Source organism: Coloeus monedula (genome assembly GCF_965178545.1).
Source record: "Coloeus monedula genome assembly, chromosome: 29".
Taxonomy (NCBI): domain Eukaryota; kingdom Metazoa; phylum Chordata; class Aves; order Passeriformes; family Corvidae; genus Coloeus; species Coloeus monedula.
The window spans coordinates 73423-101177 of record NC_138809.1 but is presented as its reverse complement, the minus strand read 5'-3'; the positions used below and the strand labels follow the sequence as shown (position 1 = coordinate 101177).

Here is a 27755-nt window from a genome sequence, read left to right as displayed (position 1 = left end):
AACACAGTGAATTAATACGCATGGTTCCATCTTTGACACTAGTGCGTCAGTTCTGCCCTCCAGACGAGGACATGGCCCAAGTTAGAGGAGCTCCAACACCCAAATCTCCTTCCAGCAGACTCAAAACAGGGCCGTGGATATTCAAGACAACAGGCCACAACTGCAGCAACCCCATCCATGGAGGGCTGGAGTACAAAGGCAAGCAGGAACAACAGCTTAAGGAAAGTAAAGTAAAACCCCATAGAACGGGGTGTTCACTGCCAGAACAGGTCCTGGTCAGGGATGGGAGGACAGAGCAGTGCCCATGCTCCACTCCCTGCAGCAGCTTGCAGCCACAGCACAGCAGGGACAGGGACAAGGACAAGGGGCTCAGCCTCCACGCATGGCTAGTGGGGAGAAACAGGACAAAGCTCAGGCCTCAGCTCATCTTACTGTTCAGCAAGAGGACAGGGAGAAGTGTGGGGTGGGAGCTGGCAGCCCTGGGATACACCCACAAACCCTTCATCCACTGCAGGGGAGAGGACAGCCTCACAGATCTTCCCCTCTCTGCTTTGAGTTGTAGGTCTGCAGTTTATAGAGAAAAGCTGGGTTTGCCCAAGGAAGATGGGGCAGAAATCCTGCTCCCTTAATGCCAAAAAAGAAAAAAAGGGCTTTTCTTCTTCCAAGGCAGCTGCTCCAGCTCTTCCTGCAGGGCTTGGGCCCACCACAGCTCCTGGGACCAGGGCTGCAGCAGGGTTTGCAGGGCACAACCCACCCAGCAGGAGCTTGGAAAAATTTGTTAGACCAGCATTCTCAAATTAACAAACTGTAATTTTTCTCCAAAGATACATTTTCCATACACATCCATCATACACCGTAACAAAAAAAAGCAGTGTACATGAAATAAGAAAATAAATTAAATCCATAGCATAGGTAAGGAGGATGCTCTAGACTGGAGTAGAGTCAAAAGTTTCCAGCAATACAAGAGGCTCAAGAGTTTGTTTTAACAAGAATGCCTGCTAGCATGGGCCCATCAAGTGTTCTGGGTCAGTCCAACTCCTTAAACAGTTATTTAGAGTTTTGAACAGCCAGTATTGTCCTGCAACAGGCAGAGCTATTACATCCTGGGATAAAGCCAAGAGGCATCACTAAGATCCAAGTAGAGCATCCAGAAGATATTCAGATTGGTCCTGCAGCATCCACATTAGCCATCCTCCTTGGGTGGTGTATACCAGCCTGAAATGAGGAGAGAGATCCGTGAGGGAGGAAACTGCATGGGCAATGAGAATCTGCACCTGGAAAAGCTGCTGAAAGCAGCCAAGTCCCACTTCCAAAGAGCCACATATCCCTGATTACTGGGGGCTTTCCCTCTGGCTTACTTCCCAACACCACACGGGCAATCACAGAATCATTTAGGTTGGAAAAGACCTCTCAGACCATCAAGTCCAAGCAATCAGTGACGTGCTGCCTCTAGTTACAGCCACTGGAGCCCAGCACTGGGCAGCAGAGAGGGCAGCAGCACTCTGCAGCCACACTGCGTTACAGCAGCTGCCACCACTTCCAGGTCACCTCTGCACTTGAGGCAGGCTAAAACTTAAGTGGCTTGTCTGGGGAGCCCAAACGAGCAAGCAAGGGGAAATGCAAGCCCTCTCCCTCAACACTTACCATTCTTCTCATGGATCTGAACCAGGGACTTGTAGGACTGCTGTGCTCTTGTCAGGCTGTACTGGTTCTGCAAGGGAAGGCACGGAGACCATCAGTCCAGCAGGAACCTTGGGGAAGCCATCCCACACACCCTTCCTGTGTGGCCAGAGCTGGCTGTGCCCCCCTCTGCCACCCCACTGGCACCCACCATTCTCCTACTGTCCAGGCCCTACCTTGTTGGCTCCAAATTGTACTCGCGCTTTCCCTTTCACCAGCGTTGCACTGATCTGCATGATCACCGACTCGATGGAGTAGGCACTACTCCAGCCCTGAGGGACCAAACACACGGTGAGGCCAGACCCACCCAGAGACTGTGCTCCCCGTGCAAAGGGCCTTGCCCAGCTCTGCCAGGCAGTGGTACGGCAGGAGCTGTCAGGGATACGGGGTGTGGCAGGCGGAACAGCTCCCCCAGTTCCTGCAGGGACCTGCACTCACCTGTTTCGTAAGCAGCTCCATGCAGATGGCACCGCCACCCAAAACATACCTGGGAAGGAATCAGACAAAGTCACTGCACAGATAGATGCAATCGTACCCACCCACTGCTCCAGAGATGAAACACCTTCTCTGATTAGTTCTCTGATGAAAAAAATATGCTAAAAACTCCACCCTCCCCTGTCTGTTTCCCAATGACAAATCCATGTCAAGGAAGTCACAGGATTGCACAGCACTGGATAAACCCAGGGAAACTGCTGCAGAAAGCAGCACTGCAGAGCAGAGACAGATACTCACCCCCCTGACAGCACCGGGGATACAACCCTTACAAATGGTGGATCAAAAGGAAAGTTATCCTGGAATGAGAGAAAGGAAGCAAAGCCACTGACAAAGGTGTTCTCTAATGCCTCGCCAAGTCAGGGATCTCTTTAGAAGTGGGGAGCCTTACTTTAAAAGAGAAGTTGAGGAGGATGAAATCTGTTCCTTCTTTCTCTTTGAGGATTTGGAGATCATTGTGCAAAGCGCTGTCCTCGTCAACCCTGTGACAGGAAAACCCCAGAGGGTCAGTCAAGGCTGTGCACCTCAGGTCAGCCGTGCTCACTGCCACCACACCCCAGAGCTGCCCTACCTGCACAGCTGGGCAGTCACATGGGGCCCTCAGGCTCTCACTGAGGGCAGCGACAGCACGGGCTGCCAGCATTCTGCTTCCGGCTTGCAGAGAAGACCATCACACCCCTTTTCCATGCTGCCAGCTTAAAAATAAAGGCTGCCTGGCCCACGGAAAGGGCAGCACTGGTGTCTGGAGGGTGTGAAAGCTGAGGGTTTGCCTGCTGCACCTCTTTCCGGACTCTAGGAACAGCAGAGACTTGCAGAGTCCTCCAATTACCTCATCTTGTCTGGAGATATCATCTCCTTTTTGTCATGGAGACAGCAAGCCAGCTGCCTGAGAGAGGCTAACCCAAGGTCTGCTTGGTGCTCCCCTGCCATGCTCATGTCCCCTCTGCTCACAGGGACAGTCCCATCACCAAAACCCACCACAATTGCATGATCCCAAGACAGGCCACCTACTTCAGGAGTTTGACGTTCCAATCGTACAGGCTGTCATTCACTAGTTCAACTGCATAGTATCCTGCAAGGAGAACACAGGTGGGTCACTGCAGGGGGACACTGAGAGAGGGTTGAGTCATCACCCAGATTTCAAATCCCCTGGGTCCTGCAGCACAACTTTGCTTGGGACAGTCCCTCCATGAAAGCAGCACTTATGCGGGACAGTCCTGAGGGCAGCAGTTTCTTTCTCTGAGTCCCTGGGCTCAGGAAAGGAATAGGAACACCATCCCCCCGAAGTCAGATAGTTCTCCAACCCACAGCATGCTCCTCACTTCCACCCAGCAGTGGCAGGGAACAGAGAGTAAGGTGGCTTTGTTGACTCTTGACAGAGCCACAGCCATCAAATGCCAGAGACCCTCCCCCTCAGCTGAGCAGAACAGCCCCAAGGCCCACTGGGTACCCCAGAGGACGAGGAGGAATCCTCCTCCAAGGAGCTCCTGGCAGCACTCACCGCCCTTGAAACTTGGTGATCGGTAAATATCCCTGAGCTCCTTCATTAGCCGGTCAGTGGCCTGCACAGACCCAGACACTGCACCCTGCAAGGAACAGGGAGGGGGAAAGTTGTATCGTTATGCTGCACCCACCATGGCCGTTGCTCTATGAGGTCAACACCTGAGCTACAACTCTGTCCAGCCTCTATACCAGACCATATCCTGCCCATCACGTCTCAGTCTGCCCCTTGCCCCAAATATGTCACCTTAGGCAGCAGAGCTGCAGCACAAACACCTCTGTGTCCTCTCTACTGTCTCTGAATCTCAGCCCAGGGGTACAAAAGCACAACCCACCAGCCACCTCCACAGCCTCAGGTGATTGGGGGGGCACAGCTCCTGGGGGCAAAAGGGAGCCCCAGATCTTGCTGCAGGAGGACCACCCCCTGTGGCACCAATGCCCTGGGGGCACCCAGTGCCCTCCCTGAGCTGCAGAGGCAGTTCACAGACTTCTCTGCTTCAGCCCCATCAGCCCTAGGGAACTGGTACTGCTGTACCTTTGGCTGGGGACAACCCCTCTGATTTAGGGCTGGAGGGCTGGCAAGGGCCTCCATCACTCTTGCCCTTGAGTCCCTCTGCTTCCCCAGCCCAGCTGCCCACTGGGTGACACGTACATTTAAGTAATCTTGCCTCTGGTTCTTTTTTATTTTCTCTAAAATGGCCAGGTTTTCTTTCCCAATGCCTTCATCCTCTGTCTTCCTCCCATCTGCCGGCTCTTCCTCTTTCATCTCATAGTGGTCCAAGTCCTCAGTGTCCTGGAAAGAGAAGAGGAAAGCTCAAAGAAATGTGCCTTTGCTCCTCCCTGCTCTGGGTACTGAGCTGCCCTGACCCAGGAAGGATTCCTAGTGCAATTCTTGCCCAAGGAAGCCCCAGCTCCTGATCTGAGGTACAAATAGAGTGGAAGACGCAAGGCCTGGACATTCCACTGGACTCACACAAGCTCTTTCTTTGCTGGATTCTTCCCTGCCATGTCTCATGCCTGTTTATAACGAGCCATTAATATCTCACTCCTCAACGAGCCCCATGTAACCGAGTGGCCCTGGATCTTGGCACACCTGTGGCTTCAGCAGCCTGCCCTGTGCTGCTGGATGGCTGGAACACAGTACAGCCCCCAGCACAGCACTGCCAGGCCACCCGGGCCCCCTTCGCTAGCCAAACCCCAACGTGGACACCAGTCACCGGCACTACAGGAACAGACCCTTGCACCCAAATCCAGCTGCACACCATGTTAGTCCCTCAAGAAGAGTGGGTATTTCACAGCATGTCTGGGGGCTCTCTGTAGATCAGCTCAGCACACCCCAAGTGTGGTGCCTGACCCCAGAAGAGCCTCTGCCCCTCACTGTTTCCCACAGTAACACACAGCAATGCAAGACCCTGATGGGAAAAGCCAGTCGCAGTCATCTGGGCCCATGACAGAAGTCTCTCCCCATGCACACAGGGGTCAGCTTCCTGGAAATGGCTGTGGATATACACTGCTCCAGCGCTGGCACTAAACCCTCTGAACAAGTGTTTACTCTGGCTTCTCTGGTCTAGCCGTGGCTGTTGAGCAGCGTTTTGGAAGGGCTTTGACATTTTTAGATCCACACAGGAAAAGAGATCCTCCTAGAAAATCCCTCGAGTAGATTAACCTGCATAATGAATCTCTGTGCCAGGGCACAGCTCTGCTGCTCCACTCCTCCACACAGCTCAACAAATCCCACTTTGCTCTACGTGAGTGTTCTCCCTTAGAGAACACACGGCCTTAGCAAAAAGCACAAGGGGGAATGCTCAGCTCCTGGGGGTTTATTTTCCAGCCCACAGGAGTGGAGGCCTTGCACACACTGATCTGCCATGAAGCAGCAGATTTGCAGATTCACAAGGTTATGCTGGTGCCAGTTTAACCCTCCCTCTTTTCCCCGCAGACCCTGGCAAAGCGCAGTCTTAATTTAGCAAGCAATTAACTTTGCTAAAACCCCCTGACTGCTGGGGTGCTGCTGCTCAGTGACCTGCCCCCCAGGCTCCACGGCACTGCTGACTCAGTGCCCGTGCTGCTCGCGTGTGTGAGGCATCGCTGAATGTCACCATGGAGATTCAAGATTATTCCACCCACTTCTAGAGATCTCCAAACTGCAAACCAAACAACCAGAGCCTGTGGGTTCTGCAGCAAGGTGCCCTCAGCCTGCAGTGAAGTGTGGCTGCCTCCACCATTCCTGGCAATTAGCTCACTTGCACACTCAGCCACCTGACCTAATCCTCTCTTGTGGGAGTCCCGTGCCAACAGTGACTTCCCCGCCAGCAACAGCAGCCCGGAAATCCCATCTCTCACTCAGAAACTGCAGGCTCTAGAGAACAGCATTATTGTCCAAGCAGCTCTGCAATCCCATCTCTCACTCAGAAACTGCAGGCTCTAGAGAACAGCATTATTGTCCAAGCAGCTCTGCTCACAGTTCATCCACTTGCCTTTGGAGGCCATGGCTACGCTGCTCAGCCTCTGTGCTCTCCTGGGGTTTGTGAACATGAGGCAGCCGGCTGTGCCTCAGCATCCTCAGCATCAAAATGCTGAGAACTATCCAGCCTTTGAGCCAAATTTCCCTGTCTGGATACCACCCGCTTGTTCCAGGCAAGACCCCTGTACCCTCGCACCTTTCAGCATCTTTCTCCCTGTGCTCGGCTTTCCAGCTTATTTCCTCACGCTGAGGTGGCACTTACCTCTGGCATCTCTTCATCTTCCTCTTCAGAGGACACCTCTTCCTGGGTACTCTGTGGGGAAAGAAGGATAGAGATGGAGACTGTGTGGTCAGTGTCCTGAGAAAATGCTCTCCTGCCTTCCCAGACGCTTCCAAGGTGAGGTCAAACAGGGATATACAAAGCAGAACCAAATTAAAAGCAAGGAGTAGCTGAGAGCCTTTACAGAAAACAGCACCAAGGCCCAGTGGAGCAGGCTGGCATCAGCCAGGACAGGAATCCAACCCTTCATCCACTGTGCTCCTCCTCTGGTAACCCCTAGAAGCCTCCACAGCAAACATCAGGGAACTTGTTTTCTGAGCTTTGGAAGCCTTCTCCTGAGCCACTCACCTGTTCTGCCGGCAGAGGCTGGTCCAGCATTTCAACATCTGGATGTTGGGGGAGGTTGTAGAGTTTGCACAGGTCAGAGATTATTCGCTTCAGGTGCTGCAAAAGCTGTCCAGAGAACAGAGGGTCAGGGAAGGGTGGGGACCTGCTGAGCTGAGCCTCAGCACTGCAGCCAGTGAGCAAAGGCCCCAGGGCTACTCCTTCCTGCTCCAAGCAGTGGTAGACATGGGTGCAAAATCCCACCCCAGCTTCAAAGTCAGAGAAGCTCATCCCAAATATCTGGAACATTAATGAGACCAGAAGCAATCCCCACCTTGGGCAGCTGGGGACATGCAAGCAGGGAGTTACCCCCCCAAAGCTGCCAGCCCTCCCCTCTCCCAGGCAGTGAAGCGTATCTCACCAACGTATTTCCTTTCCTGACTTCCACCAGCCTCTCCAGGATAGCTGCCAGGTTGGGATCATCTGACTCCACAGACCATATTGGGGGAACAGCTGGATAAGACTCCTGGAGAGGAGGAGAAGGTGGTGTTGGTGGCATGGAGGCCGTTGCAGTGCACAGAGCAGTGAGCCAGATGGGGTGGGGGCTGCAGCCCAGCATCTTCTGCAAACAGATCCCTCTGGACCACAGAGATCAGGCCACAGGTGACTGATCCACCCTCCAGCACAAACCTGGGGCTGAGGGCAGTACAGACCCCTGCTCTGACCATGCTGGGCTGGCTCTGTGGTGTGTCCCCCGGCCCAGGGTGTAACATGGAGGGAGGGTGGTGGCATTTTGGCCAACCCTCTGGTCGTGGGGCGATTGGTGGTGGAAGGAAGTTGAGGCAGGACACTGAGGGCATCCCACATTGTCCACAGGCTGCTCCCCTCGCAGCTCTGCACCAGCAGTTGCAGAAGAACCCGGCAGCACCCAGGCAGGCACCTTTAACCCAGGACAAAGCCTCTGGCACACTCCCAACTCGCCCATCTACAAAATCGTGGTCACTGGCCCCATTCAGAATCTGCACCAGGCGCTATCCAAGCCCTGCTGGCCCTCCTCGCCTGGAGACACAAACCAGTTGTAACTTGTGATCAAAGAGGGCATCAGCACCCCAGCGCCAAGCCACCCAGCACCAAGATCCCTAAAGCCCCGGTGCGGATGAGCCAGAGCAGACAGGAAGAGCCGGCGCTGCTGCCGCAGGTGCCTCTTCTCCAGGTAGCTCAGGGCCTTCCGGGAAATCCCCCAAAACAAAACCGGGGGAAGCGGGGAAAACGGGGCCGCAGCCTCGTACACCGGGCCACTGGGACGGCGGGAGTGCTGCCGGGCACTGCCCCCCGCCTTTTCCCTGCGCCAGCCGCTGTCCCGACGAGCTGGCGGAAGCTCGTACGGCGCTCCCGCAGGCCCCGCGGAGGAGGGGCCCGGGACAGCTGCCCCCCCGCGCCCGGTAGCCGCCGCCAGGGGCGTTGGGGCCCGGGCCCAGCTCACCCTGGGCCCCAACGGCGGCAGCCCCGTACGCGCGAAGGGAGGGCCCCACTCGGTGCCGGGGCCGCCCTTGCGGTGCCCCCGCGGAGTCTGGGCCGGCCGCACCCCCTGGGCCTCACCGTGATGTTGCAGTGAATACGGACGGGTCCCGGCGGCGGCCCCCGGGAGGCGGAGGCGCCGGCTCGGGCGCCGGCCCCCGGGACGAACTCGCAGCTGATCTCGTCCGGGCAGGCGCTGCCGATGCGGAACCGCTCGTGGCCGCGGTGAAAGATGGACTCGAGCAGCCGCAGCTCTCGCCTCAGGAGCCGCCCGGCGGGGGCCGCCGCCACCTCGGCCCCGCTCCGCCCGGGCCCCCCCGCCGCCGCCTGCGCCCTCGCCGCCTCCTCCGGCCCCGCCCGCTGCATCTTCCCATGGAGGGACCCGCTCCGCCGCCGCCGCCGCCGCAGCCCCGGAGCCCGCCCAAGATGGCGGCGGGACGGCCCCGCTCCCGGAAGTGCCGTCACCGGAACGGGCGGAGCCGCCCCGCCGGAAGCATCTCCCGTCGGAGCGGAAGTGACGTTTGGGGAGCCCCGGGGAAGCGGGGCGGGGCCGGCGGGGGGGCAGCGGGGGAGCCCCGCCCCTGCCCGGGAGGGGCCACGGGGGGAGGGGGCACCGGGCACGGCGGGAGCCCCGCGGGGACGGGGCTGCCCAAGGCCCGGCAGTCCCGGCTCTGAGACCCCCCCCTACTGGTGTCCGGCGGAGCCGCGGGGGGCTCCGGTCCCGGGTTCCACCCGCTAACTCTCCCACCGCTCCGCCCCCCGCTCTGATCCCCGCCCGGGGCTCCGCCGCCCCGCTGGCACCGTGCAGGAACCCCGGTGGAGCGCAGGGCTGGGGGAGCTCAGAGCCCTCCGCCGTGTCCCCGGGCCGCGGCGGGGCGGAGGCGGGGGCGGCCCCGGGGCCGCTGACGGCGGCGGTGACGGCGACGGAGCTGGAGCACGGGGCGGCCCCGGCGCAGCGCCCGGCACCGCCTCCCGCCCGGGGCCGCCCCGCCCGGGCCGCCGCCGGTTCCAGCACCTCGGACAGCGCCCGGTCGGGACCGTGGACAGCGCCGGGTACCGGCGGGGGCACCGGGCCTCCCCCATGGCGCTGCTCCGCGTCCTCTGCCTTCTCGCTGCCCTCAGGCGTAAGTGTCGGGGGCTATGGGGGATGGCACCGGCACCGGCGGGGAGGGGACCGGACCGGGCCCGGGGCTGCGCCTGTTGCACGGGACAGATCCGGAGTGGAGCCGGTACCGGCCCCTCCGCGGTGCCGGTGCCGCCGGCGCTTCCAGCGCTCCTCGACCCCCCCGGGGCTGTGCGGCCGCCCTGGGCTCCGGCTCTCCGAGGCGGTGCCGGGGGTGGGCAGGGACCGGCAGGAACAGGGGAGGGGGTGCCAGGAACGGGCAGGGAACGGTAGGGACAGGCAGGGGAGGGCAGGGAGGACCCCCCAGCCCTGCCCAGCTGCTCGTCCCCAGTCATGGAGCCCCTCAGAGCTCCCACCCTCCCCCCGGCCCTCCCCGCTCCACAGCCGACTGTGACACCCGCACCCCATCCCCGTGCCTCCCGCCGTTCCTGCTCTCGGGCCGCAAGGCACAGAGCCCCAGCCCGGGTACAGCCTCTATCCCGGGGGGTCCCCCGGCCCTCGTGGGGGGCCCTGCCCGCCGCCATGGGGCTCAGGCTCCGCCATGCCCCAGGGAGCCTGGGCACGGATACAGAGGAGCGACTGGTTGAGTATCTGCTGGACCCTGCGCGCTACAACAAGCTGATCCGGCCGGCGACCAATGGCTCTGAGCTGGTGACTGTGCAGCTGATGGTGTCGCTGGCGCAGCTCATCAGTGTGGTGAGTTGGCCAGGACTCTACTCCCCAGCCTACCAGGCAAGTGAGGGGGCCACAAACCCTCCCAGCACCCTGAGTGACTGGCCCCCCTCTCTCTGCAGCATGAGCGGGAGCAGATCATGACCACGAATGTCTGGCTGACCCAGGTGGGCACCTTGGACTCTGACGTGGCCCTGGGACCCCCATGTCCACCCTGCTCCAAGACTCCACCCTGCACCCTGTCCTGGGCCCCCATGCACTGGGAACCCCCATGTCCACCCTGCCCCAGGACTCCCCAGCTCCTGCCTTGAGACCCATCCTTATCATAGGGACCCCCCCCTACACCCTGTGTGGGATCCTAATGTCCACCCTGCCCTGTCATAGCCCTCCATAAAGCCTGTGTGGGACCCCTGTGTCCCCCCTGTCCTGACCCACCCCCTTGCCCCAGGCCCCCATCCTGTGGCTGGGCTGATCCCGCCTGTCCTCAGGAGTGGGAGGACTACCGCCTCACATGGAAGCCTGAGGACTTTGACAACATGAAGAAGGTCCGCCTGCCCTCCAAGCACATCTGGCTACCCGATGTCGTGCTCTACAACAAGTAGGTCGTATTTTGGGGGAGGTGCCATGTGTTCCCCAACCCCACCCAAGGTGGGGGGCCGTGTGGTTGTGCTGCTGGGGCTGACAGCATAAGGACTGACAGCACGTCTCTTCACCCCAGCGCTGATGGGATGTATGAGGTCTCCTTCTACTCCAACGCGGTGATCTCCTATGATGGCAGCATCTTTTGGCTGCCGCCTGCCATCTACAAGAGCGCATGCAAGATCGAGGTGAAGCACTTCCCCTTTGACCAGCAGAACTGCACCATGAAGTTCCGTTCCTGGACCTACGACCGCACCGAGATAGACCTGGTGCTGAAGAGCGAGGTGGCCAGCCTGGATGACTTCACACCCAGTGGCGAGTGGGACATCGTGGCACTGCCGGGACGGCGCAACGAGAACCCTGATGACTCCACCTATGTGGACATCACGTACGACTTCATCATCCGGCGCAAGCCGCTCTTCTACACCATCAACCTCATCATCCCCTGCATCCTCATTACCTCCCTGGCCATCCTTGTGTTTTACCTCCCGTCTGACTGTGGCGAGAAGATGACACTCTGCATCTCTGTCCTGCTCGCCCTCACCGTCTTTCTCCTGCTCATCTCCAAGATCGTGCCACCCACCTCACTGGACGTACCGCTGGTGGGCAAGTATCTTATGTTCACCATGGTGCTGGTGACCTTCTCCATTGTCACCAGCGTCTGTGTCCTCAACGTGCACCACCGCTCACCCACCACGCACACCATGCCACCCTGGGTCCGCACGCTCTTCCTCCACAAGCTCCCAGCGCTGCTGTTCATGAAGCAGCCGCGGCAGAACTGCGCACGCCAGCGTCTGCGCCAGCGCCGGCACACCCAGGAACGTGCTGCTGCCACCGCTCTCTTCGTCCAGGCTGGTGCCCGCACCTGCACCTGCTACGCCAACCCTGGTGCTGCCAAGGCCGAGGGGCTCAATGGCTATCGGGAGCGACAGGGGCAGGCACCAGCCCCCGCAGCTGGCTGCAGCTGCGGGCTGGAGGAAGCAGTGGATGGCGTGCGCTTCATTGCTGACCACATGCGCAGTGAGGATGATGATCAGAGTGTAAGTTGGAGTGGGCGGTGTGCATCTGGGGGTGGGCAGTGCTCAGGGATGGCCAGAGCTGTGGGGTGCAGGCAGAGCTGTAGGGTGCAGTGTGTCCTGGCTCATGGCTGCACCGCAGGAAGTGATGTGCACAAGCACCAAGGGCGTCCCTGCCTAGCCCTGTGCCCAGTGAGGCCCTGCAGCTCCTGCCTGGGTAGGGGGTCCAGCACTGATCCCTGACCCACCACTGCAGTCCCAGGCTGAAGCAGAAGCAGCTGCTCGGGAGACCCAGGAGGCTCCTGGGAGACCTGGCCCTGCATGGCACTGTCAGGCTGCAGATTTTGCAGAGCTCCCCGCGGCTCTGCTCACTGGGGAGGTGTTTCCTGGGCTCAGCAGTGCGGGTGACAGCAGGGGGAGTGAGCCCCATGGGGCCCAAAGCGGGCTGGCAGGCAGCTGCAGTGCTGAGGGAGCAGATTCAAGGCTCTGAGGATATGCCGAATTCCCAGGTGGGGCAGTGTCAGGCAATACCTCAGGCCCCAGCCTGACCCAGCATTTTCCCCACCCCCACACAGGTAAGCGAGGACTGGAAGTACGTGGCCATGGTCATCGACCGCCTCTTCTTGTGGATCTTCATCTTCGTCTGTGTCTTTGGCACCGTTGGCATGTTCCTCCAGCCCCTCTTCCAGAACTACACCACCAACTCCCTGCTGCAGCTTGGCCAGGGTACCCCCACTTCCAAATAGCATGGGGAGTGGCCAGTCCCAGGGCCAGAGAGCTGGGTACTGGGCTCAGGCAGCCCCTGCAAACCAATAAATACTTACACAGGACCGGGTTGGTTCCATCTGGTGTAATTTCATACTACACTGTGCTCTGCAGGCCAGAGGGAGCAGGATGCAGCTGGAGCTGGGGGGGCTCTGGCTGCCTGTGACCAAGGTAAGAGGCCAGGAAGGCATTATCTCTGGAAGAGTAAAATCCCAGCTGCTGAGGGAGTGAGCATAGGAGCATAAAACCAGCTCCATGGGGACATGCCCAGCTCTTTGCTCCTGGGAGCACCAGTCGCTCACTGCATCTCCTGTCAGGCCATGCGGGGCCAGAGCCCCAGCCTCAGCAGGCAGCCCTTGGCTCCTGCCGGGTGCTGCCAACCCCTGTGCAATCTCTGGGGCTCCCAGGAGGTGACAGAGCAGGAGCAGAGGCATGGGGAGGAGGATAGGGCTGCTCAGCTCTGGATCCCCGGGCTGAGCACATGGACCAGGCAGGAGGAGGCTATTTTTAGGTCCTACCTGCAGGCAGAGCCAGGGCAGCAAGTGCCAGGGGCTGCTCCAGCTCCATCGTCTTCTGTTCCACTCCAAGTTCAGTGCACTGGAGCCAAGAGCAGGCACAAGATGAGTTGCACAAGGAAAAGGAAAACAGTTAATCAACCCAAGCTGGGAGCTGCTGGCAACCAGGCCCTACCATGGGTCACTGGGCTGGCAGCTGTGGTCAGGCCAGCAGCACTTCCCACACTCCCTTGGCCAACAGGAATTGCCCTCATTGGGGAAAGTTGAAATGGAACGTTTGCTATAAATACCGCTAATCCCTGGGGCTGGAGGGAGTGGCATTTGCAGGGCCTGGCAACACACAGGGCCAGGGGAAGCTGCACGCTAGAAATTAATGTAAATCCCAGCACTTCACCCAGCCAGAGAAAGCCCAGCTGCTGCTCCTGGAGCTCCTACTCTCAGGGCTGCACCCCGATATCTAAATGTTAAGAGCTTTGCTCCTACAGCAGCCCCATGCCAGGGTTTTATCCCACTTCATCCCACTTCTGTGTCTCCTCTGCTGCTGGTCCAACCTCAAGTGAGTGCAGAATGGGGGGGGATTCTGCTGCACCCTAATGGGGAGTGGAGATCTGTGAGCATTGGGATGGTGTGGGGAGCACAACAGGAGCCCCCATTGCCTCAGGCACAGCTCCCTGAGCAGCTGCAGACAAAGGAGCCCCCCCAGCCCTGCTCTGGACTGGCTGCCAAGGCAGCTCCTATCCCTCACAGCAATGCAGGGCTGTGGGCGTCCAAGGGCAGTTGCAGGCAAGGGTGAACCTGTGGCAGCTGGACTTTCAGCAAGTGGTGACCCTGCTTGGCCCCAGCCCAGCTGACTCTGGCTGTCCTGTGGAGATCCATGGCCAGAGCCGGGGTCTTGCTCCCAGCCTCAGGGCTCCTTGCTCTGGGCTGCGCTTCCATGCTAACAGCTCTTTGGCCTCTGTCTCATACAAATAGTGTCAGCTCTAATCCTAGGCAGAGCCAGCACTTGCCTTGCACAGAAGGGGCTGCTCCAACAACACCCAATAAACTTGCTGTTGGATGGCAACAGCATTGCTACTTCTCACCTTCCACCACCATGTCCAGCCTCTGGTTCAGCTCAGATGCAAACGGACACAGGACAGGGCCTGCAGCCACCGCTGGCCTCCAGAGACTGGAGAAGAGACACATCCCATCCTAGAGCTAGCAGTGAGGGAAGGAGCTGAGAGACCTGCCTGCACATTTCAGAGCCAGTCCAAGCCCTCAAGGGCTCAGCTCTGCCCAATGAGCCCCATGTTTGAGGCAAGAGGCTCAATTCCAAACTTTGTCTCCTTTCATCATATAGCAAATACTAACTCATTTCTGTCCCTCTCCAAACCCCACCATGGGCCCCCTCTTCACCTCAGCAGGAATTAACACCCACAGCCAACAATACTGAAACTTTGTTTTTTGTTACTAATTTTGTTATTATGCTGGTCCTGCTGCTGCACCTTGCAGAGGTCAGTCCCAGCTCGGCTGGGCTGCCAGTCATCTTCCAACAAAGACACAGACAACCAGTCAAAGAGCCTGATTTTTTTTTTTTTTTTAATCTCAAAGGAGAAAATTTACCTTAAAACCTGCCAGAGGGATTTGCAGTACATGGTCCAAAGGTTTCAAGCTCACAGTCTTGAAAATTCCTCTGGTTTCTCATGCCTTCTTTTAAAAACAAAAAAAAGGGGGACAAAACAATAAAAAAGCAAATGGGGACTGAGCCTGCCCTTGCTTAAAAAGAAGGAGAATCATTTACATGCACATTTTAAAAACGTAGGCAGAAGGCAGCCGGGCCTATGAGGAAACTGCTGCACAGTCCCAATTCCACTCCAAAAACTTGGTGAAAGAAGGATGAGCACAGCCATGCATACGCCTGCGCACATTCACCCCCACTCCTCACAGAGTGCTTCATTACGCATCAGGGACAGAGAAACTGTCTTCCTCTTGGGGTTTGCGGATCCAGCTGCCATAGCCCAGCTCTTCCAGCGTGCTGAAGAAGCACTGCTTGGCTGCCTGGTATGCTGTGGCTGCCTCCTTGGCATCCGAGTATACAGAGAAGCTCAGCAGGTCTTTGCGGTTGTTCTTTGCACAGAGCTGCTGGAACAGGGTGAACATTTTCCTCTTGGACACACGAGACACCTCCAGCTTCACACTGAGAAGGAAGACAGTGGCAGCAATGAGGGACAGGACACTGAGAAGAGCCAAGAGGACCAGGGGGCTCAGGGAAAATCCCATGGATTTCTGGGAGGAACCATGGGCTTGGCAGGCTGAGCAACATTCTGTTTTCCTTCAGGAGTGCTTGCTTACGCATCTTTGAAATTCCTCCCTCCAACCCTCCCCGTGTGTAGGGTGCTGTAACAGTGCAGAGTGTACTCCCCACCTCAGAGCTGTTCCCCTTCCCCCAGACAGTGTCAGGAAAAGGCAGTGTCAGGAAAAGGCTCTTCTTACCCATCTACTTTCCCTTTGGTGCCATCCAAGACTTCAACTTCGCTTTCATCAGCAAGACACCAATTCACCGATGACTCCTTTGTCTTGCCCGTCTGCCTTGCAGAGTCATACACGCTGACTCGCCCGACCTGCACAAGAGGGTTCCTTAACCTGGTCCTGCTGGGGGAGTCGCTTGCCCCTTTCATCCCTCACAGTTCCAGCTCACCACAAACTTTCCAGAGCCACAAGGATAAGGTTCTTACTGAGTTGAAGGCTACAGAGGCAACTCTAGTGTCCTTTTTTCCAGACTAAGACATTGCCAGTAACCCCCAAACTGTGGGGCAACACAAAGAGGGCAGGTTCTTGGGGTTGTCCTATGTAGGGCCGGGAGCTAGACTGGATGAGACACTGTGGGTCCCTTCCAACTCAGGATATCCCTTGATTGTATGATTCTGTGTTTCTGGTCACTAATTCTTGCCCCTGGCTGGAGGGCTGCTGCGCAATGACCCCCCCTGCAGAGCGCCTCGGGCACCCCCAAACCCGCTGGCAAAGGAATGTGGGACAGAAAGATGAAGAGGTGCTATGGCTGCAGTACCTCAGGATGGTTAATGTGATATGGAGCCTGGAGCTTTTCCTTCAGCGTGTTCCCATCCCTCTCCATGCGGCAGCAGATGGCACGGGTCAAGTGACCCTGACTGTACAAGTAACCTGTGGAGACAGAGGTGAAGGTGTTAAGAAACAGGATGACACAGGTGATGGATTGGCCAAACCCCAAGAACTGCAGCACTGCTCACAGGCTCCCAAAAGCCTACAGCATGTGGATCAGCATAGCTACATGTATCCTGGGTGTGTAAGACAAGGGTTTATAGACTGCAACATTTCTCACCAAAGACACAAACAGGCAGTTTTTGTCTCACTCTCCTACATCACGTGTCTTCTAAAAATCCAGAACTTTGGAGGGAAACCCATTCTACACACAGCCTAAAATCCATAGACTCCCTTTTCATTTTCAAACAGCTCTGCCAAGAAAGACATTTCAGTCTGTTACTCCTACACCCTCCACAAACTTTGCCATCACATGGGGCAGTGAGACAAGTTGTTACTGCATCCCAGCTCTACCCAGAAAGGACAGAGGGTTTCGCACCGAGTGTAACAGAGCGGAGATAAACTGGCTCTAGGAAGTGTGACAGCAATGCCCCTTGCAAGCCAAGTATATTCCAGCGTAAGATTTTGTCACTGCAGGACATGGTTCGTAACCGTTCCCCATGCTGGATCCCGTCCCATGTGGGCACAATGTCACTCGACTCCACGGGAATGGTACCTTCCCCTGCATAAGAGAAGAAGAAAGCTTTTCTGTATAATGTCAGATATTCAATAAATCAAAACCCCCTCAGCAACTGCACAAGAAACTTCTGGATACCCAGAGTGAACTCAGAAGTCTGACACCAGGTTCAGGGCACACTCTGGCATTCAGTATTGGGTACTGATGAGTAATTTTCAACATGCCTGAAGCAGAATAGAACATTGCTTGAAAGGGAGGGCACAGAGCTAGGAGCTTTGCATCAAACTTCAGCTGCAAACTTCATGAGCGTGACAGTGAAACAGGCAGAGCTGGGAAGGGAAAGGGACTCTCTCTAAAACCTTCCGTCTACCTCTTTTGGTTCCTGAATGCTTCAAATCCCACAAGAGCACACAGAAAGGGGTAAGGAAGCTCTGGAGCACCAGAAAGCCTCAGAGGAGAGGACTGAAGCCAACCAATCATGGAGGGAGTGATTGCACTCACCATTCTCCACCTTGGTCCGCAGTTTGCCTTGCTTGGGGTTCTCAAAGAGAGGCTGGTGCTGGGGCTGCCCCATCTCGTTTGCCTGATCACTGCAGGATTTATCAAAGAGTGCTCCGTCTCCACATGGTGCTGTGCTAGAAAACAAATCCTCCCTGGTTAGCACTGACTGTAAAGGAAACAGCCAGGGCCAGGGGCATGACAATGCTGCTGATGCCAGTCATTCAACCCCTCCCCACAAACCTGATGTAGAGGTGAAAGGTAACACTGCTCTTTATTTTGAGTTTCTTTCCTCCTGCTTGCTCAAAAATGCTCTCTTCCGCAGAGGAAGGATTAGATGGGTCATACTTCATCAGCTCACTGTAAAGAAACCTGAAAATAACACCATCCTGTCAAAAGGCTGCTCTGCTTCTCAGACAAGGAGTGCTTCAGCTGACAGGCAGGGTCCCACATCACGCATGGAAGAGCAGAGACCAAGAGCTGGGGCTGAGGATGCTTGGGAAGCCAACGAACAGTGCTTGATGCACAAAAAGGGCAAAAAAACCCAGATTTTCTGCCATGCAGAGGACAAGCAGTAGAAAAGCAGGATCCTGTCCAGGAAGCAGAGGGAAGCACTGGCAGGAGAAAAGAAGGAGCCTGGCTGGGTGCTGCTTGCATGCATCTGATCCCAGTGTATAGAAGACTTCAAGGTTGTTAACCAGCATCTTTAGTCAGCAGCAAGTTTGCATTAAATGTAAGCAACCCTGCAGGCAGCTGAATTCAAGCAGTATTAGAATGAGCCCATGATCTGTTTACAGTCATGGGGACTTTTATGGCTGCTCTGGCCAGGGAAAACCCTGAGGTCTCCAACATCGTCTCAAGGACTAAAGAAAAACAGCAGCTTCCCAGAGAGTCCTTGAGCAGAGCCTGTGCAAGGGACTGATTTTGCAAGGAGAGGCAGAGTTCACTCTTCTGTGCCAGAGCAGCCACTGCTGTCAAGATTAACAGCTGAAACAGACAGTAAGCAAGATGCAATCCTGATTCATCACTTCCCAGGGACCTGCCCTCAATGCTTTGCCTTGCTGAGAAATGCAGAGCACAGCGGCAGCACACAAAGGCTTGAAGGAAGCGGCTGATTTTTTTGTTCATAACTGAAGGACAAACATTAACCAAGCAGTCCAGCTTCATCTCACTTCAGGTTTCAAAAACTAAGAAGCGCCACAGTGGGGAAGGGGAGGAGAGGATTCTGCAGTTTAGTTGGGAAAAAGGATTGCTGACTTATCAAAGCAAACAAATGCAGTATGTTTTCCTGAATCCTTCTACACCCAGACCCAGAAAGGCCAGGAGACCAAGCCTGCAGTGGCTTGGCGTGGCAGGAGCTGTGCTCAGGCTGGAGAGCACCCTGCACATCAGCCCAGCAGGAGGCTTAATATTAAGTACATCAGATGCAGCCCTTGGGCTCCTGGCAAGTCTCCCACTCAGTACTTATTTGGCCATCATTCAGGCATGGCCCCTTCTTATCAGAAATAACTTCCATCTATTTAACAACACATGGGTAAAACAGTGTCTGAGGATCACAGCATCTCTCAGCACAGCAAAGAACTAGGGGTGTGTTTCAGCTGCACCCCTCCAGAATGGGTGAGCAGGTCCTGGAAGGCCCCTCTCCTTTTCCTTTGGGTTTCCCCTTTTCTCACCTCACAAAGCCTCTTCGAGAAATGATTTCTGCATGACAGTCATTTACTGTCTCCCCCTTCAAGCTTAGCTCCTCTCCTTTCACACAGCGATTACCTGAAACAAACAAACAGAATTAAATAATAGGGCAGGTGTCAAAGTCAAGATGGCTTCAGAGACAGAGGGAGGAAGTCTTAACTCTTGGGGCTCCTGAGCAGCAGCAGCAGCATCCTACCTATTAAATCATTATCACAGGCAGTTAAGAAAGATAAAGGGACACCACTTTAGGGACAGATAGATTTAAAGTGCCATGAATTTTGGGGGACTGTACCTTCTCGAGGGCTTTTCAACCCATCCCTCCTGGTAGAAGCCTGGCAGCAAAGTAGGGGAGATAAGGTAGGTGCAGCTGTGAGAAAACTGGGGGATCGTATGCTGTAGCACATGAGGAACCCATGCTCTGATGCACAGAGTAGCACGCAGCAATGCAAGCAAAGATTAAGAGCAATACAGCTGCAGGCACATTCGCTTTGTTCTCTCTCTCTCTCTCTCTAACCAGATCACTCATGACACCATGTGAGCCCTGGGAACGTTTTGTGCCCTCTCTGAAGAAGCCTACAGCAACAGCCATTTCTGAGCTGTGGCTGACAAGGAAATCTAGCATGGAAGTCAGAGTTCAGTGTGCTGGAAGAAGCTGTTCATACCTGTTCCGATGCTGACCACCACTCCCAAGCCCGTGTTTCCTCTCCGCATGATGACGGCAGCCAGGATCTTGCGCCCGAGCAGGCTGTGCTGGATGCGGGCAGTGAGGCTGTTGAAGCGCTGGTGGCTCAGCATGGCCATCTGATCGTGTAGGGTGCTGCCGCTCACAGGGAGCTGGGATGGGGACACAACAGCACAGACCATGAGCACGTCACACCGCACAGCTCAGCAATGAGCTAACCTGAAGCACAGCTTTCCAAGCAGAAGGCAGAACACAGAAAACTTTGAGCTTTGGGCAGTGCCATGTCAAGGGGTGGGTGAAGTTCTTCTAGGTATTTCTGGGAAAACCTCATCCAAGGCTGTGAGTTCTGCTTTGGCCGTATCAGAGGCAGCAGCAAGCTGTCTTCCTGGCAGCAAGTGACATGGGCTGAGGAATGGCCTCCTCAAAATGCCAGGGAAAACCCCAAGCAAGAGGGAACAAAACCATCCTGCCCATTTCCAGAGACTCAGCCAAGGAAATCTGTTCCTGGCTTTGGAGGAATTCCTCCTCTAGCTGCCTGTGAGGAGAGTGCACAGTCATTCCCAGTGCAGACCAACTCACCTCCTCCAGCACTGCTGACTGACAAATCCTCCCTGACAGCTTTGCTATTTAGAGCCCCAGCTGCTGTACCCAGTTGTGCCGCCTGGAATGAGGCTTTTCAGAGATCACAACACCCTTAAGTGTGATTTAAATCAGCCCAGGTTTGGGACAGTCATCCTGACACAACCAGGGCTTTGCGTTTATCTGATGCATGAATTTTTTGATCTGGCACACAATTGGAAGACAAAATAATTGAAAGAATTAAAAATAAGCATATTAAAAAATTAAAAATAGTAACATAATTAAAGTAAGTATGTTCCTACTCAGGGACATACTACAGGAACACATTCCAGTAGCTTGTAGAAGAATCTGACAACAATTTAGCCCTAAAGCAGAGGCCCATAGGACAGAAGGGTATGCCTGCGCCCTGAGGAAACATCTAACCCACTTCAGGAAAACCACATCAGATTATCTACAGCTGCAGAGAACAAAGGGATCACAGTTGATTGTGAAGGCATTTTTCTGCTGGAGTAGAAGGAGGAGCATAGACAGGGCTACAAACACAATCCCAACTTTGGCAGATGATTTACCTCAGTGGTGTTCATCCCTTCCATGCGCTCAGTCTTCTCCGATTCCCCAATCAGGACTCGGAGCGCTGCATCAGCTGCCTCCTGCTTGCCCTGCTTTTTGTTGTGTGCAGTTACAGCTGGGAACCAGCGGCCTCCAACTTTTGCCTGATAGACAAACCTATAAAGAAACCAAGAAACCTGTGGATTTCAGTTCGGTTTTTACATTCTCTAAGTGGAGAGAAGAGGGAATCAGAGGGACAAGGTTTGGCAGAGGCAGCAACTAGCCCTGTTGCCATCTCAAAAGGCATCAGCAATTTTGAGCTTTCTGCCCTTTTCCTAGGACAACAGCAGCAGCGCAAAATTTCCTTCTCCCAGATGCTGCTACTTACTTGGGATCATGGGGAGGTCCTGACTGGTCAATGAGTTTGAACTCTGCGGCAAACCCATTGGAACGGGCATACTCCAGCAGGCCACTAACAGGATTGACGTTAAGATACTTGATGAGCTCCCCAACACCCTTCGTTTTCACCACCTTGGATTCATCTGGAGTGCCAATATTGTGCATGGACTGGTCACTGTGGGGCTTCACAGCAGGCTAGAGCAGAGTTAGACAGGAGAAGGATGTTAAACACTGAGCATTTAGCACAGGCCAGGAGCAGCAGCAAAGCTTTGCTCCCCACGACCTTGTGGAGTGAAATCCAGCAGAATAGGAAATAAAAGGGGGGGGAACACCCGATTCAAAACACTTGGGTCTTATAAAGAAACCCTTTATACCTGTTCAGGCGAGACACGGGGTACAGACTCTCCAGAAAGAATCTTCACAGCAACTTCTGCTGCCATTTGCTTTGCTCCCTTCTTGCTGTTTCCTACCACAGCAGGGAAAATTTGGTCACCCATTTTCACACAGTAGCTGAACCTGACAGGACATTATAGTACATGAAAAGCGTTAACCATAGGTGCCTCAATCTGGTTATTATCCCCGTCTCCCACTTCCAGGCGTATCCTTCTGGATTATCTCCAATTTATCTGTAATTGTAATCTATTGTGATGGCCCTAAACACTCCCAGTAGAGCACCACCAGGTAGGGTACAGGACTGGAACCCACTCCTGCTCTGGTAGAAGAAACAGCGTCCTTTCTCTGATAAAGGGCATCACTTTGGGTCTCTTTCTGGAACTAGATGTCTTGGATGAGCCATGCCCAGAATCCTTGGATAAGAGGAGCACTCAGCTAGGTCAGTGACAAATCCAAGGATGTGGGCAGCATGCTGAAGGGGAAGGACAGTGAAGAAAGTTTCCATCCTCCCTCAAAGCTGACAAGAATATGCCATACCTAGGATCATGAGGTGGGCCTTCCTGAGAGAGCAGCTGGAATTCAATTATGTTCCCTGATTTTTGACCATATTCCATTAATATGCTGATAGGGTGCTTCCCAGGAAGCAGGTTGAGGTGAGCTGCTGCAGATGGCAGCTCTGGCTCCAGCTGCAAAGGCTACAGCAAGAAGATGGAGGAAATCAGCGTCAGACTCAACACTGTTTGAGCAGCCTCGCAAAGTAAAGAAAACGGGACTCACCAATTCCGGTTCTGAGCTGTCAGAGGGAAACTGCTCTTCACATTTAATTCCACCATGCCTTCCGTTCTCCGCTTCACTCATCAGGACCTTCATTGCATTAGCTGCTGCCTCCTGTTTAGCCAGTTTTTTGCTCCCTGCTTCTGCTGGTGGGAATCGGCGTCCATTAATCACTGCCTGGAACTTAAACCTTTGAAAGAGAAAACCAAAGGGGTAAATTGAGAGGCAGAAGTGTGGTCTTCTCAGAGTAAGCAAGGCTGCTCTTGGAATTCAAGGGAGAAGAAACAGCCACTTCCTGGCTGGGAGAGTAAACCCAGGCTGCCATGTGCAGAAGACAAAAATACCAAGGGTACCCGAACAGCACTGCATCTGGGCCTTGTTTCATTGCATTTCCAGAGCTGTTCACAACAGAGGAGTAGCTCCACATTTTGTTCTGAAGGAACAGGATGAATTGCCTTACTCCACCACAGGTGCCAGGAACAGGTAATGGCTGTATGCAGGCAGCAGCTCTGTTGTGGCTCCTGCCCAGGAATAAGAAAGCTCAAAAGCAGCATGCACTGTTTCATTTGCATCTGGTCATTTGGGGTCACTCCTCCCTCTGGCATTCTCTGTGGCTATCCAGGACATTCACACCATCTTAGAATGGTGCCACCTCACATAAATCTCTTGTCTTTGACATTTCTGCCTCCCCCATTCCTGTGAACTCTAACAAACAAGTTTATCTTCCATCCTCCAGCCCTGGAAACCTGCTTCCAAGGAGAGTGGGTCAAACCAGATCTAGAGCGGGATTATGGTGCTGAACCTACTCAGATTCCTTCTTAACAAAAACCAAAACAACAAACCCTGGGACTCCATCTTTAGAAATTAGGCCAATTTTCCTGTCTAGCGAATCTATTGACGTACTCCGGTGTGGCACATATGGTGCTTTTCACGGTCTCACTGGTGCTCAGTAACAGCCACAATTCTGCAAGGGGAAGCAGGACTCCAGAGACTGACTTGGCCAACTCCAGTGTCATACCACATGCTCAGCTCACAGAATCTGCTCTGACCTGCTACAACACAGAAACGTCCAGAGTGGGGCCACCTCGCCTAACTTAAGACACCTGCACCCAAACACTTTGTTCTGGGCTCCCTTTACACCATTTCCAGGGTGAGAGCATCTTGAAAGGCAGCTTAGAAATACCAGTTTCCCCCTATATGATCAAACTGAAGGCAAGTAATTGAGATGGGACCTAATGAAGAGATTAATCCCACCTTCACTGCTCAGAATGAGGAGCAGGATTGTCACAACTGGGCTACCTGGGGTTAAATTTTAGCCTTGTTTTATTTTTTAAGCTGATGCAAGGAATCGACTAGGCTAATCCTTCTGAAATTAAAGAAACATTAATAACAGGCCCCTTCAGGACAGCTGAGTGGGTGAACTTAGTTGAAGTGAAATCATTTTAAGGAAAAAGAGCTCAGAAAAGGTAGGACATTTTGTTACCGTGGCTCATGAGAGGGTCCATTCTGCTCCAGCATGATGAAATCACAGTGTTGGTACGTGTACTGGGAATATTCAGTAAGGCCACTCACTGGGTTCTTCTCCCGACAAGCTATCAGTTTCTCTACAGGTGTACATGGAAAAGTTTCGAACTGGGCAGCATAACTGGGGGAAGCTTGAGAATTCATGATGCATTCTGACTTATCAGGCTGCTTGTTGATAGCATTCAGATTATCTGGGATATCATCTGTGGTCCACTTGCTGTTTTCCGAGTTATCATAATTACTCAAACTGGAGAATTCCAGCTTAGTGTCCTCAGATGCATCTGCTTCTGTGTCATTGACATTTCCCTGACAAGCTTGCCCCAAAAGCTGCTGCCCATTGTCTACACTTTCTTCTTCTGATGCCGTCACTGCTGGTGAAGCTGCAGTCATCTCCTGGGGACATGGAGGGACAAAGGAAGAGGGAAGACCCAACTCAGGAGGTTTGGGATCTGCCATCTGCATTACTGTGCTGGCCTTCAGCCTCATCTGCATCCTCTCGCGTTTCCTGTCTGTCAGGGACCATCGTGGTGGAGTTGCGTTCTGCTTGTGGACATCTCCCAGCTTTTCCAGAGCGCTAAGAAAAGCGTTAACGTCCTTGGCCCTTGAAAACCCAATGTTTTTGGCAAGATTGAGTGCTGTCGTTTCCACCACACTGAACAAGTAGTTGCAGATTTTCTCCTTTGTCTCAGCCATGTCTGGGTCTCCTGAGCCAAGTGTGCTCCGCTCACCTCCTCTGCTCTCACAAGCCAGATCTGTGCAACTGGCACTGCAGTCAGCAGGGCTTCTTTCTCTCCCTGAGCTGAGGCTGGCAACTCTCCACAGCGGCGGTGTCTCTTCCCCTTTGTGCAACTTGCCTTCTCTGAGGAGTTTATACAAAACACGGTTGACCTCTTTCTTGTGAGTTTTAAGTTTACGTGCGAGATCATTAGCCGTGCAAGTCCTCCCCTCCCCAAGCTGCCTGAAAACAGTCAGAATTTCTTGTTCATAGTCCTGCCCAGCAAGAGACAGTCTTTGGAAATTCAGCCTCACAGCATCAGAATCTCTCCTTGAGTTCTCCTGATGATGGTACTGTGGAGGGCAATACCGAGGCGAAGTCTCAACCCACGGATGCTGGCTGGAGAACCTACTCCCTCCAGCCCTGCTGAAGCTGGGCTGACATCTGTCTGCAGGAGCCGGTGCCGCAGCTCGCCTGCCTCTGGTGCGCGACTCCTTGTGTGATCCCCGCCCCTGAAACACAGACACTTCAGCGTCCTGCTCTGTTAGGAACTGCTGGCGTAAAAAGGTTTCCTGATTAGTTTCTTGTGAGGTACGAGGGTGGTTAAAAAAACCTCGATTAGTGCTGGGGCAGTTATGTCTTGACTGGGTAAGATACGAGCCTCTGCCTCGCCCAGCTCCTCTAATCATAGCGCACTCCTGGGACACACGTGGGAACCAGGCTGCCGATGAGCCAGGAGAGGAGCTGTCACTCACTCACTGCACACTCTCCCGCCCTGAGGAGAAAAAACACAGGAATTCAGAACATATTTACACAACGACAGGATTCCAGAAATGCAGTTTAAACAGCTTCTCAGCTACTGAGGCATTTCAAGTACCTTCTCCCTTGTCAATTTTTTTCCCCTACTTTTCTAGAAGTGTAAATTAGTCCCGTAAAAACAAACAGCAAACTTTGGCTGCCCAGCAGAAAACCAGCAGCCCCAAATTGCAGGTGAAGTCAATCACGAGAAGCAGCTTTGTCAGAAGCGGCCCTCTGCTCCTGTTAGACTTGATTCCAGCACAGGGCTGGGTGGCCTGTTCAGGGTGCACTCCTGAAACACAGCAAGCTCCACTCCAGAGAGGGAGAGAGAGGGAGGGAGGGAGAGAGAGAGAGAGAGAGAGAGAGAGAGAGAGAGAGAGAGAGAGAGAGAGAAGAATCTCAGACCTACTTTGCACTCTGAGAAATGGGGGCATGAGGAGGTGAAGGAGTGCAAGGAGGTGAGCTGGAGCAGCCTGTGTGGTCGCACAGAACAGAGCTGCAACAGGCTTGCAATTATTTTCAGATTCATGGCCAAAACGCTCTGAAATCCCAAGCGTCTTTTTCTCCCTGGACACTACGTGGTCTGTAGAGGTAAAACATCACACGACAGGGGAATGAAAGCAATAACAGGCAGAGAAATTGGATAGGTGTGCAGCTTGCAACAGCATGACAAGTTTGTTTGGATTACAGCCCAAATTTCACTGTATCACACATAGTTGTGCTGCCCTCCTGGGGTATAGGATGCAAGACTAAACTATTAATATGCTTTTTAAAAGTAAGGAATCCAGCCCAGCATATTCTAATTCTCTGATAACACTTCCTGCGAAAGTGAGAGGATAAAGACACGGAACATGATACATACTGCCGGGTCCCCATTCTGCCTGCTCCTCCGTGACCTCCTTAAGGCACCTACCGTCCCAAAGATAGTTTTCCCGATGCAAGTTTCATCTTTAAAAAGCTCCCCATCTTCACCAAACACACCTCAAGGCCAATTTAAATTGTCTTTTCATTAAACAACTGCACTCGGCTGCCACCACCGGGACTTGAGTCTGAGTGCAGGGAGGCTGAGCGCAGCGCAATGGGTTCCCACCTCCCCAGCTACGACGGAGCCCTGCTGCTGCCCCCCTGCTCAGTGACGTCGTTTTACAAGTGCTACCTGAGCCAAGGGCAGGGCAGAAACAGGAAGAAGGCTTTTGAAAAAAACGCTCTTACCTCAGTCTCATCCGTACGCTAAATTATTTTATGAGAAAACACAGGGGAAAAAAGAAACCCCGACCCGCAGAACGGAGCAGCACCGAGCAGCCGCCAAGATGGCTCCGAGCTCCCTTTCAGTTTCGTTTCCCGCAGCAGTCGCTCCGCCCCGCCCAGGGAGCTCGCAGCGGGGGCTGGCCGGATTTCGGGCTTTCCCAGACACGCTCTCGGCTTTGGGAGCAATCGTGAGGTTCCTCACCAGCGGCGGAGCCTGGGGCGGGAAGGCGAACCCGGCAGGGCGGCTCCTTGCCCCGGTCCCTGTGGTGATGCAGCCCCGTCACTCACGAGCTGCCGCCGGGACCGGGTCCTGGTCCGCACAAGAGGAGCGGCTGCTCTCCCGCTGGAAGAGGGGCTGCGGGAACACCGGTCGCCTTCAGCTACACCCGCAAAGGGGACGCAGGGAGCACGGCAGGACGGCTGCCACCCGCACCCGTGTCAAACCACGCTCCCGGGCCCGCGCATCCGCGGCAGCAGTGACGGCACCACGAGCACGAGGGCGAGGCCCCCGAGCCCGGAGCGCACTGTACGGGAGGGCGGGCTGGGGTACACGCGGCGAGCACCGGGAGTCGAGGAGAACGTTTTATTCTACGCGTCCCGCCCTATGGAGCCCGGCCCCGACGGGGCCCTTGGGGAGCCAGGACACGGTCACACCGCACTCCGGAGGCCCGCGGGGCTGCCTGCACTGGAGGCGGCACCGCGGCCTGTGCGGCCCGGGCCCGGCAGCCGCTGCAGGACACGGGGGGCCGAGAGGAACCGACCGGGGCCCGGCAGTCGCTGCAGGACACGCGGGCCAAGAGGAACCGACCGGGGCCCGGCAGGGCCCGAACCCGGCCCGCGGCCGCCCCCTCCGCGCCCCTTTACCTTGCCGCTGGCGCCGCTGCCGGCGCATGGTGATGACGCACGCGAGCCGCCTGCGCAGGGCGGAAGGTGCCGCGAGGCAGCCATCTTTCCTCGGGGCAAAGGGCGGCGGCCATGTTTGCTGCGGGCAGCGCGGGGCTGTGCCGGTGCCCGTGGCGGGGGCTGTGGCCCTGGCGGGGGCTGTGCCGGGGGCTGTGGCTGTGCCAGGGGCTATGCCGATGGCTGTGCCGGTGGCGGTGGCTGTGTCTGTGCCGGCGCCGCGGGCCCAGCGGGGCCCAGCTCGCCCGGTCCGCTCCCCCGGCTGGAAGGCAGCGCCAGGGCCGCT

At 55.3% G+C, this 27755-nt stretch overlaps 3 protein-coding genes across 6 annotated transcripts; 1 reads left to right on the top strand and 2 right to left on the bottom strand.

Annotated features, from left to right (window-relative positions):
- Positions 1-12: 12 nt before the first annotated feature.
- UBE2Q1 (ubiquitin conjugating enzyme E2 Q1) lies at positions 13-8708 on the bottom strand. Its single transcript, XM_082298660.1, has 13 exons — positions 8340-8708; positions 7162-7266; positions 6765-6869; positions 6399-6449; positions 4325-4465; positions 3674-3758; positions 3184-3244; positions 2564-2654; positions 2413-2471; positions 2119-2167; positions 1857-1952; positions 1645-1711; positions 13-1215 (listed from the first exon to the last, which is right to left on the bottom strand). The coding sequence occupies exons 1-13, from the start codon at positions 8622-8624 to the stop codon at positions 1184-1186; spliced, it is 1227 nt and encodes a 408-aa protein (XP_082154786.1). The 5' UTR covers positions 8625-8708; the 3' UTR covers positions 13-1183.
- Positions 8709-9263: 555 nt separating this feature from the next.
- On the top strand, positions 9264-12454 carry CHRNB2 (cholinergic receptor nicotinic beta 2 subunit; the record flags this gene model as incomplete). Its single annotated transcript, XM_082298525.1, has 6 exons — positions 9264-9382; positions 9932-10077; positions 10176-10220; positions 10542-10651; positions 10772-11732; positions 12284-12454. The coding sequence occupies exons 1-6, from the start codon at positions 9340-9342 to the stop codon at positions 12452-12454; spliced, it is 1476 nt and encodes a 491-aa protein (XP_082154651.1). The 5' UTR covers positions 9264-9339.
- Positions 12455-14571: 2117 nt separating this feature from the next.
- ADAR (adenosine deaminase RNA specific) lies at positions 14572-27425 on the bottom strand. Of its 4 annotated transcripts, XM_082298570.1 has the most exons (16): positions 26534-27425; positions 25731-25904; positions 23768-25298; positions 22288-22474; positions 22048-22205; positions 21492-21633; positions 21107-21312; positions 20739-20895; positions 19571-19742; positions 18893-18986; positions 17463-17591; positions 17223-17356; positions 16584-16766; positions 16035-16147; positions 15461-15588; positions 14572-15164 (listed from the first exon to the last, which is right to left on the bottom strand). In XM_082298570.1, exons 3-16 carry the CDS (start codon positions 25210-25212, stop codon positions 14924-14926), a joined length of 3489 nt encoding a protein of 1162 aa, XP_082154696.1. In that variant the 5' UTR covers positions 25213-25298; positions 25731-25904; positions 26534-27425; the 3' UTR covers positions 14572-14923. The 4 variants fall into 4 exon arrangements, with proteins under 4 accessions (XP_082154696.1, XP_082154695.1, XP_082154697.1 ...); XM_082298569.1 differs by having other exon boundaries at positions 25731-27425; XM_082298571.1 differs by lacking the exon at positions 25731-25904.
- Between the last annotated feature and the right edge of the window lie 330 nt (positions 27426-27755).

Bases quoted from the DNA above. Each gene is read 5' to 3' on its own strand.
- UBE2Q1 (XM_082298660.1), bottom strand. From the start codon at position 8,624: ATGCAGCGGGCGGGGCCGGAGGAGGCGGCGAGGGCGCAGGCGGCGGCG. The intron at 6,870-7,161 runs GTGAGATACGCT...TTCTCTGGACAG, and splicing joins TCAGGAAAGGAAATACGTTG to CTTTTGCAGCACCTGAAGCG. The intron at 2,472-2,563 runs GTAAGGCTCCCC...CTCTCATTCCAG, and splicing joins TCCTCAACTTCTCTTTTAAA to GATAACTTTCCTTTTGATCC.
- ADAR (XM_082298569.1), bottom strand. From the start codon at position 25,212: ATGATTAGAGGAGCTGGGCGAGGCAGAGGCTCGTATCTTACCCAGTCA. The intron at 19,743-20,738 runs GTAAATCATCTG...TCCCCATCCCAG, and splicing joins AAGGGATGAACACCACTGAG to CTCCCTGTGAGCGGCAGCAC. The intron at 16,767-17,222 runs GTGAGTGCAATC...TCTCTTATGCAG, and splicing joins GCGGACCAAGGTGGAGAATG to GGGAAGGTACCATTCCCGTG.